Here is an 11,594-nt window from a genome sequence, read left to right on the forward strand (position 1 = left end):
GTCCTACCAAACTGTTTGTTTTATACTTACGTCTATTTACTGTGCTGGAGGCAGTGGTGGAATTCAGCCAGTTCGCACCAGTTCGGCAGAACCGGTAGCTAATTTTTTGTGGCCCAGGCCCAGAATGGACTTCCAAAAGTGGCATCCACACAGAGAACCAGTTGTTCACATATTTGAATCCCACCACTGGCTGGAGGCTCCTTCCTTATTATTCCCCACCTACTTCTCAAACATTATTTTCTTTCTACCAAAATTGTTCTGCTGATGTGGGTCCCATCCTCTGGAACATCATGCCCTCCCACCCCCAAGGTGGGATCCACACCCAGCCTTTTGATTTTCTGAAAGGTCTTTAAGACATAGCTGTATATGATGTATAATCTGACATACCTACAGGGCACTATATTGGAGAATTTTTTTGTCATACTTATTGGGCTCTTAGTAGCCAAGCCAACTGATTCTCCTAGCCTTCTCTAGCAAGATTTATTGAAAAGTTCAAATAAAACTAATCCAGATGGAGAGGGTGGGAGCAAAGTGTGCACAGGGAGGAGATGGGGTGTTATCTACCCCATTGGCCTCCTCCAAAATGCTACATCCCTATTGGGGCCCCAATATATAGTCTGTGTGACCATATAATTTATGAAGTATTAATATTTATCTTTACAGCCTTGCAGGAGACCATGATAAGTGACAAGCACATATGTCAGGCTATTTTTGAATCCTTTAAGTGATTCATTGACAACAAGGAATGGTGATGAAATGAACCTCTTTGAAAACAGTGTTATAGCTATCAAATATTTCCAGGAAAACCTATTCTAATTCATTTATTTATATCATGCCTTATTTTTATAAATAATTCAAGGTAGTAAACATATCTACTATTCCTTCCTCCTTCTATTTTGCTGCAAAAAACCCCTTTTAATTTGTCTATATATTCTGACATCCACTGTCAATTTTTTAATGGATATAATAACTAAAACAATACAAATAAATATTACCTGCAGAAAAGATTCTTCTAATTTCACTTCTAAATCTTGTATTTGATTAATGGCTTTATTGACACATGCAGCTGGAGTATTTACAGTAGCACAACTACGTTGTTTGTTGGGAATGCCTATTGAAATATTTTCATTTGTATCTNATAGAAATTGCCCCATGCGAGATTTCAGCCATAAGCTCTTAACAATATTTATTTATATATTGTTAAAAGTTTAATTCCACAGTCCAATACTTTTTTATTTTATGTATTAAATTTGCATGCTGCCCATCTCTCTACCAAGCAACTACCTTCTGTACCTAAAAGCAATTGAAGATTAGGATTTGAATTAAAGCTATGGCATACAAGACAATAAGAATTCCTCCCCCAGTTTTCATTTTAATTAAAATCATAGCCTCAAGTTTGATCATTAGCTGCATACTCATAATAGCTTATACCAGCCTTCCCCAACTTGAGGGTGGAGTTAGGGAATAGTTAGCAGTGATCAGACTGACTAGCAAATTCTGTTGAAGTTCACATATCCAAAGGTTACCCAGATTGGAAAAGCTATGATCATATATGTCAGCTAAGTATGTTCATCGTATGATTGGTCACTAATTATAATACAAAATTATAATTGCCAGGTTCATGCAAGCAACGGTGCTAAATTATCTAGGGAATAATGTCAATATCATTCATTTGCTGATCAATATATTGACTATATCTGTTCACAGAATGCAATTTCTACTTTGTCCCTTCTGAAAGATTTCTTGATTTTCGTAGTCTGATATGGAGGAATCCATTTAGTTAATGGGGTTTGTTTTATTGCCAGGCAGAGATTATAGAAAAAGTCAATAAACAAGGAAGCAGAGTTAGAAATAATGATCTCAAAAGACAAGTCCAACAGAAAAATATGGAGAGTATACAAATGTATCAAAAGAAATTGTTTTACAATAAATGTGTTTTAGAAAATGCCAAGTTATATAAAGTTGAAAAAAAAATAAAACAAATACCTTCTGTTTTTATACAGTTTTCCTTGGAATAGGAAGAAAATAACTGTGCATCAGTCATTGTTATTCATAGCTTTTTGCAATCTAATTTTTAAAAAGAAAGAAATAGATATAAATAAATACAGAAATTCATACTGTGTCAATCATACTTATTCTATTAATGAAAAATCTGCAGCTCATAACCAGGTCCTGAATGCTCCAGGAAGATTCACCCACTTTTCCAAGTTGAAAAGTTGTTTTCAACCACCGAGTATACATGTTTTAGGAAAAATAATGAATTCCCTTAGGAATATTTGTTGAGAGGATAGGGTAATTCCACCCCCAGCCCAGCGTTGTGTTTCTGAAGTGGAAAATAATAATGTTGCCTGTATCTCGAATTAAGGGATTAAAGGCAGTGATGGGATTCAGCTGGTTCGCACCAGTTCGGCAGAACCGGTAGCTACTTTTTTGTTGCCCAGGCCCAGAATGGACTTCTGGAAGCGGCATCCATACAGAGAATATATATGGACAATACAATATAGGAGGTAAAATATTAAATTAAGATGAAACTGTAATAAAATCACCATAATATGGAGCCATAGAATTGCAATTGGATGGATGTTATAATTCAATATTTAAAGCTAACCATCTGTTTCTTCTGTGGCTGCAATGATATCATCCCAGATGCCTTGAAATTTTCTGAGGAGACATTCTTGACCTATATATGTTATAGTTTGTTCTGGAGCATTACAGTCACATTGCAGGCTCTCAGCCATTCCCCACTTAAAGAGCTTTGCCTTAGTTCTGTCCTGTCCTGTCCTGATTCTATTCTGGTGGCTCCATATTTTGGGGGGCAACTCCATTCCTGTAAGTGGTTTTGTTGGATCTGCATGATCTGTCCGGTTGTGGTTATTAACAATTGCCCATCTTAATCGCTATTCTTCATCTAGATTGTAAGTGTGGTGTGTTATCCCAAATTGGTTTCCTAAACTTAGGCCTAAAGGGTAGAATCTAATATTTTATATATTGGAAGACCTCTAGAAATCAATGGCATGCTTATATTATTCTTGGACTGTCTGTTGTTGTCACCTGAGATCAGGAGAGCCCATATTATAAAGAATATGGAGCCATGATAGCGGTGTGGATTTAAGGGTTCCAGATATTATTCTCATTGTATCATTAAGATGAACATCAATCTTGTTGGTATAAATGAGATTAAAATTTGTCTTTCCCAACACACACCTCCTCAGGAATCAAAATTTGTTGTCTTCTGTTATCTTGACTTCATCTAGATGGTGGGGTAGAGAAGGCTTTATGCTCACCATTTCCCAATGATACTTAAGAAAATAACTATTTCCCTTTGCTACTATTAGCATCAGACAACTAGGATGATCCACATGGTAGGGGACAAAATTAACTTCCCCCTCTTATTAGCATTAATAAAAGACAAAGATGCTTTAGCTTTGTTCCCCTATCTCAGTGGTAGCAAACCTATGGCACGGGTGCCAGAGGCGGCACTCAGAGCCCTCTCTGTGGGCACGCGTGCCATCACCCCAGTCCTAGGCCTTCAGATGGGTTTTATAAAACCTTTTCGCTTTAGGCCTCCGCTGCCGTGTACACAAAAAAGGTTCAATCAACCAGTCAATTTCAACTTCTCGCGGGAAAAAAAAAGATCTTGCAAAGTTGGAATTGATTGAACTTTTTAGTCCCACCCAGTCTGCCGTTACCACTGCAGCCACGCCCACCCAATGGACCACACCCACCCGGCACCCGACGATGCATAAGTGCGTTTTGGGTTGCAGTTTGGGCACTCGGTCTCTAAAAGGTTCGCCATCACTGCCCTATCTCAACCCAGGGATTAAAAAGGTGTGCAGTTATGAGAAATGGGTGTATACTTTGGTCCTAGTACCATTTACCACTAGCTGGTCTCAGTTGTATGATCAAGTGATCTTCAGAGCTCCAATTCTTAACTGAAAAAGACAGCTTAGCTTTAAATCAATTTCACTGCCATAAACTGGACTAAAGGTTACATTGTTCCACTTAGTTCAATAGGACTATATAGCATATCCAAGCCATGGGCTTAAAGTATGAAAATACACAGTGAAATACATATTTGTAGTTTTAAAATCTATAATATTTTTAAAAATCTGTTTTATAGATGATCCCCAATGAATGCACATATATTAATTGAGAGACAAATGTTTTATCAGTGCTTTATTTTCACTTTTGAACTTTCAAAGCAAAACAATTTGTATTATAACAGCTATTAGAAAAACTGAAAAGTACATTTTGCCTTTCTTTTTCCTTCCATTCAACTGCATGTGATTCTTGGAGACTGCCTGGACAAATCACTGCAGTTTTCCTGGCAAAGGTTTTTCAAAAATGGTTTTTCAAACATTCCTCCTTCCTAGGGCTGAGGGAAATGACTAGCCCAAGATCTGACTTCAAGTGACTTTGTGCCCAAGGCAGGACTAGAATTCAGTCTCTTAGTTTTTAGCCTGATGCTTTGACCCGATGCTTTAACCAAACTGGTTCTCAAAGTTTCTTTAATTTACAAAAACAATCCCAAAGATACAGTCATGTAAAAAAGAAAGTACACCCTCTTTGAGTTCTATGGTTTTATATATCACGACATAGTAAAAATCATCTGGTCTTACCAGTTCTTAAAAGTAGGTGAATACAACCTCAGATGAACAACGCATGACATATTACACCGTGTCATCATTTATTTTACAAAAAGTCAACATGGAGAAGCCATGTGTGAAAAACTAAGTATACCCTTACTGCTTCCATAGGTATGAAGTGACTAAGTAGCAGCCAAGTGCTGCTAATCAAGTGCCCTTGATCAACTGATTATCAGCAAGTGACACCTTATGATTCAATAGCTTGTAGAACTACCTTTAGCAGCAATAACGTGAAGTAGTCACTTTTGGTATGACTTTATCAGTCTCTCACATCATTGTGGAGGAATTCTGGTCCACTCTTCTTTACATAGCTTCAGTTCATTGAGGTTTGTGGGCTATTGTTTATGCACAGCTCTCTTGAGATCCCACCACAGCATTTCAATCAGATTGAGACCTGGAATTTGACTGGGCCATTGTAATAATCTTTATTTTTTTCTTTTTCAGCCATTCTGTTGTACACTTTCTGGTGTGCTTGGGATCATTGTCCTGTTGCATGACCAAATGTCAGCCGAGCTTTAGCTGTTGGATGGATGGCCTCACATTTGACTATATACTTTGTTATACAGAGTTCATGGTTGACTCAAAGCCTGCAAGGTGCCCAGGTTCTGTAGTTGCAAAACAAGCCCAAATCATCACCCCTCCACCACTGTGCTTCATGGTTTGCATGCTTGTGCTGATATGCTTGTTTTTTGCCAAGCGTGAAACGCTGTAATATGGCCAAACATCTCCACTTTAATCTTATCCGTCCAAAGGATAATGTTCCAGACATCTTGTGATTTATTCAAATGCAACTTTGCAAACCTAAGCTGTGCTGCCATATTCTTTTTAGAGAGAAGAGGCTTTATCCTGGCAATCCTTTCAAATAAACCATACTTGTTCAGTCTTTTTCCAATTGTACTATCGTAAAAATTAACATTAATTGTGCTGACGCCTGTAGAGTCTGAGATGTAACTCTTGGATTTTTTGCAATTTCTCTGAGCATTGCATGGTCTGCCGTTGGGGTGAATTTTATGGGACATCCATTCCTGGGAAGATTGGTAACCGTCTTGAATATTTTCTACTTGTGAATAATCTTCCTCGCTGTAGAAGGGTGGACTTTAAATTTTTTGGAAATGGCCTTATAATCCTTCCCAAATTGATGGGCAGCAACAATTGCTTCACTAAGATCACTGCTATTATCTTTCCTCTTTGGCATTGTGTTAATACACATCTCAATGTTGAAGACCAGCAAACTCCTAAAACTTTGACTTTTAAAGAGGTAGTCACACTTACTGATGATCAACTGATCAAGGGCACTTAATTAGCAACATTTGGCTGTTACTTAGCCTTTTCATACCTATGGAAGCAGTAAGGGTGTACTTAGTTGTTCACACATGGCTTCTCCATTTTGGCTTTCTTTTTGTAAAATAAATGATGGCATGGTGTAATAGGTCATGCATTGTATTTACCTATTTTTAAAAACGGCAAGGTACAGATAATTTTTACTATGTCCTGATACATAAAACCATGGAATTCAAAGAGGACTTTTTCATGACTGTATATAAGGCCCAAAATGATTTGGAACATATAGAATTAACCAGAAGCAAACTTATAAAAGCACTAAGATAAAATTGTTAACAAAGTAATCATGCTTTAGTTAAGAGTATTCTATAATATTACAATAATCCGCTAGTTGCACTTAGAAGAACAGATGGAGACATGCTTATATTCCTTCATTTTTATTTTGTCCTGTCCTCTACTTTTCCCTGCTATAATCAATTGGGGAAAGAATTCTAAATTCAACCAACTAATTGGTCTGAATTCCTCGTGGGTTGGAAGGATATTAAAAATGATTGGTATGCAGCACGTCCATTTTTAAGGCTTTTCAAAAGTACATTCTGGCAATGAAGGCTAAAAGATATATGAAGTAATCCTTCCAAATTATTGTCAGATGCTGTTGCTGTATGGTCCTAACAACAGTGTAATGCTACTTTGATATATTCCTTCAGTTATTGTTTTTTCCACTGCATCTATCTTGCTCCAGGTTGCTTGGCCTGGGGTCCTGATAAGAGCCTGCTATGTTGGAGGTGGCTGGGGAGAGGAGATCTCCATCCCAGGCCACCCATTATCTTGGTTTTTAGCTTTTCTATTTAATTCTTCTAATTTTAATTGTTTTGTAGTACTTTTTTATCATACTGTAAGCCAATCATATTGTATCAGTACTATAGAAATTTAATAAACAAATAAAGAAAATCTGGCTTGAATTACTAAATTAAGCTTTGTTATATGACAGCTCTTCTTGTTTACAGAAGAGCTGATTGACACTTTAATAAATCTAAATGTCTTCCAAAACTTGTAGAGCAAACAGAAATCTATTAGTCCACTGGCCTGTTGTTTAAATATACTGATTAAACATCCATCCATGTTAGTTGGCCTAACCACATATATAAGCATGCTATTCCCTTCTATAGACATACATGCTGATTTGAAGAGTTCAGATGTTTGTGCTTTGGATTTTGGTGCTTTTTGGCCATGCAACAAAGGACCAATCAGAAAATAAGCATCTCTTTTGTATTTCTTATTTAAGTATAGCAGGTAAAATATTTCAACATTTGTAAGAAAATGGGATTTTGCTTATATTTGACAAAAGACAATAAATAAAAATAAAACATACCTAACAAAACATGATAAAACAGAGCATTTTTAAAATGCATTTTCATCTTTTGTTAGAGTATTACCAAATGTTTTACTTTTACTTTAAATTACATCTGTTTATACTTTAACTATTTTATCCTCTATTTTTAAGTAACAAAACAAAAAGTATATAAAATAATTTTGCTTAAGTATATTGTCTTTATTTCAGTATGTCTAATTAGTTTTATTTTATATTCTCTGCCAATAATTAGGAATGTAGCAATGTGGGGTTTTTTTCAAACATATGGAACAATTAAACTAAGTTTCAATGTGCAGTTACTATGGAAACTAGAATATCTTAAAAAGCGTTACAAATTAAAATGCCCTTTCTGCATCCATATGCTTGTTTTTTTTAAAATGTGAATGTTTATAAAAACGTTAAAATTTTAAAATAATAAAAATAAATCTACAGATGACAAAATTACTATGAGCATATTTTCATGCATGTGAAGATTTGTTTGGAAGACAATATAATCAAATAATTCAAAGAAAAATCAAAACCTACAATGGACAAGCTAAACCTTGACAATTTTAAAGCATGTGGACTTCAACTCCCAGAATTCCATAGCCAGCATTGCTGGCTGTGGAATTCTGAGAGTTGAAGTCCACATGTCTTAAAATTGTGAAGGTTGAGAAACACTGAGCTAAAAAGTTAGGATGTTGTAAAAATTAACCAGACAGATCTGTGATATAGTACCATGTATCTGATAGTGTTTCAAGTCCAATTCAATTTGATTTTGAAGGGTGATTTTTAACGTCTACATATACATTATACATACAGTATATAACATTAATTCTCACTAGTAGAAATCACTTTAATGGGATTCATGCAAATTTATAGTAAACTATTATGAAGTACGAAAACCTCCAATTTTGTAAAATAAATGTGCAGAGAACATTTGCTGTCATCCTCTTGCAACTGTTGATTTTCCTCACAAAATCTAATTCCTTCATTCCTGCACGACAGCCGCGATGCACGACCGAAAGCCTAAGCCAGGGGTAGGCAACCTCGGCTTTTTTATGACTCATGGACTTCAACTCCCAGAATTCCTGAGTCAGCTACGCTGACTCAGGAATTCTGGGAGTTGAAGTCCATAAGTCATAAAAGAGCCGAGGTTGCCTACCCCTGACCTAGGCGCACAGAACAACTTCAGTAAGTTTCAAACACCCAGTCACGGCTGCCTTTTTTATTTTTTATCATATCCTACTGACGCCCACGATGACAAGATCTCAACCTATCGAGCCATGGAACCAGAAGGAACTCGACTCCGCCTCCCGGGAAGAATCGGTCCTCGATCTCGCCGATAGAGAGAAAAAAAAAAACAGGAAGTAGGGCGGAGGTCTATGAGCGCAGGACCCCCATACGCATCTCACCCAGCCGGGCTCCTCGTTGGGAACACGTGCGGGCTTCGGCTCATTTCCCGCCACAACAGTCACGTGGGCACCGCGCTCTAGTTCTGGCGGGCCCCGGGCTTCCCCGTCAACCTCTACTAGGCAGGAGCTGCGCTTTAATCCTTGGCCTGCCGCTGCCTCAAGGGAAGCGGGTATCCGGCCTCCCGCCGCCAGCTTCCTGCTCTCGCCGCGATGACACTCACCGGCCATGATTCGCTTTGGCGCTTGTGCTTGAGGGCTCGGCCTTGCCATGCCCTTCCTTCGGCTGCCCGCGCTGCGTACTGTAGTCTGGAGTTCGTTATTCCCGTCTCCAAGACAACAGCGGCTGCATGCCTCGAAGAAGCTCGTGCGGCCCCGCATCAACACTCCCCCCCACCCCGGCCGCCGTTAGCACAGGGGTTCTCAACCTTGGCAACTTTAAGACTTGTGGACTTCAACTCCCAGAATTCCTCAGCCAGCTTTGCTGGCTGAGGAATTCTGGGAGTTGAAGTCCACAAGTCTTAAAGTTGCCAAGGTTGAGAACCCCTGCTTTTAGCACAACCCCAGCCTAGAAGCGGCGGGTGAGGCGGACGGCAGACCTCCTCGCCGTTGCTCTGCTCGAAACAAGCGTGGACCGGGAAGGGCGGCCTGTTTCCTAGCGCTGTTAACTTGGGAGAGGTTTTAAAATAATTAAAAGTTTTCGGATTTTAATAATCTGAATGCCTCTACCGATTATGTTTATACAGAGATCGTTATCTTGTTAAAAGAAAAAAAAATCGTAGAGCTCCCTTTTTAAAAAAAAACTTAGATAAAACCGTTGGAACTGGAATTCTTAGAATCCAGTGTCCACATACTTATATACGTTTCACCAGATGCAAAACAAATTGCCCTACATCTATCTTTCCTGAATTTATCCGTTCCCCTGTTAAAGCCATCTAAGTTAGTGCCTATCTCCATGTTTGTGATAATATATCACAGCCCAAGATAACACTTTGCATTAGAAAATCCCAACTTTGTATATCTAGTCTACATATCCAAAATGCCTATGCATAAGCTACAAACACCATATTTTTTTTGCAACTTCTTCAGCCATATCTGACCAAAATTTATCAAAAAACAGTGTTGTGGCATGGCAAATACAGAAGGAAGTATTAAACCTAATCATAGTAATTAAAATCATTTTCATAACAGTCCTATCTAAACAAAAAAAATTAAAATCCTGAGTCAGTCAATGTTATCCCACTCACTGTCCCTGTCATAAGTAAAAATTTAAATGTAACCCCAGCCAATAAACAGAAAAGAAAAACCATAGATTAAAAATCCTCCAAATCTTGTTACCTGATAGAACCAATTTTAGAAATTATGGGTTTATATTTATAGATCAAAATAGTGCATGATTCTTAACAAAATTCTTAATAAATTCTTAATACATTGTTTACTATGTGCAATTCCAACTTGGAAAAGTAAAGAAAAAAACTTTTTCTTCCTAACTTAAAATTACTTCATTTAACCAGTATTCTAAATCAGTAAAATATTTTGTGCATGAGTCCAAATTTTACTCACTCTAAAGGTATTTTCTTTTTAAAATAACTTTCTATTTTCAGATCCCACATTATATTACTATAATGATATAGTACTATTGTTTGTTCAAATATTGTATAAATAATTTACTAAATACTTCAGTATATTTCATAGAAAAAAATGTTGATTGACTTGTTTCCACGTGTATAAAATTCCTACACATACACACACATTATTTATACCCTCATTATATACATATATTCACACATACTTGATAAGAACTAGAATTCCAGTGTCTCCACTGCAGTTACTTCTAAAAAGCTTTCCTTACTCAGACCTGTTCCTCAAATAACCATACCAGTCCTAGGGATGCATTTAGCTGCTGCCAGGTAATTTCTAATAATAATAACAAATTATATAGAACATGACATAAGCAGAGTCCATTTTCATTATAACAGCTGTCATCTACTTAAGCCATTCTGTACATATATGATCGGTTACTGAAGTTTTCATTCTCCTAGGTGCAGAAAAATAATGGCCTAGTTTATGGTATGCAAAATTTAAAATTACATAAAAATTGCTAAATCACTGAAATTCTTTATATTGGCTCAAGAGGTGGCAGACAATAAGATTTTCTATTTAGAGACACAAATATTGAAACATAACTCAGCAGAATAGTTTTCAGTAGTGTAATAGCAACTCTAGAGTCTTAAAAGAAGTCTTAAATTCAAAAGCAAATAAAGTACATTGTGTCAGTATTACGCTTTCTAAAAACAATATTCCACTGTAGAAAAAATAAGAATAGTGACATTTCCATTAAGAAAATAGCTATAATAACCTAGGTTTGGCATTTGAATTCCATAAATTTGCATTTATCATGTGGCATTTTTGAAGTTATATGATTATCATCTGTTGTTATAACCTGCTCTTCATCAATAAACAGATATCTCCATTTATGATACACACATATCTAAATGAAGGAAAGCTAGATAAAAAACTCATGTAGCATACTGTCCCTTGATAGAAAAACTGTATGATTTTATTTATTTATACTTCATATTTCTTAACTGCTCATCTCCCTCGAAGAGGGGCTCTGGTGTACAATCTCATAAATAAAGTTAAATATTAATATGAATCTTCTATAATATTTTCCAGCTACAGCTATTCTTTCATGCTTCCCACTACTAATTTGGGTCAATTAGATATTGATAAATAATAAAACAGCTTGTAAAAAATTTTCCGGGGGAAAAATAAATAAGACTTTTGTTACAGATAATAATGTTAGTAAAATTTCAAATGTCGATCTATTTTCTTTTCCAAGATACAAGATAGTAATAATACAATCAAAATCTGTTTTATTCATGTCCTACCAAGATACATTGA

At 36.6% G+C, this 11,594-nt stretch overlaps 1 protein-coding gene across 1 annotated transcript in view; it reads right to left on the reverse strand.

The window, feature by feature from the left end:
* CCDC178 (coiled-coil domain containing 178) overlaps positions 1 to 9,003 on the reverse strand; it is a gene marked incomplete at its 3' end in the record, with an annotated part of 88,069 nt that extends 79,066 nt beyond the window's left edge. The window contains 3 exon segments of the mRNA XM_029284892.1: positions 996 to 1,135; positions 1,987 to 2,067; positions 8,915 to 9,003. Of these exon segments, the coding sequence (XP_029140725.1) occupies positions 996 to 1,135; positions 1,987 to 2,044 (198 nt within the window).
* Positions 9,004 to 11,594: the final 2,591 nt, after the last annotated feature.

Source organism: Protobothrops mucrosquamatus, unplaced genomic scaffold (assembly GCF_001527695.2).
Source record: "Protobothrops mucrosquamatus isolate PMUCROS unplaced genomic scaffold, P.Mucros_1.0 scaffold1071, whole genome shotgun sequence".
In the NCBI taxonomy this organism is placed as follows: domain Eukaryota; kingdom Metazoa; phylum Chordata; class Lepidosauria; order Squamata; family Viperidae; genus Protobothrops; species Protobothrops mucrosquamatus.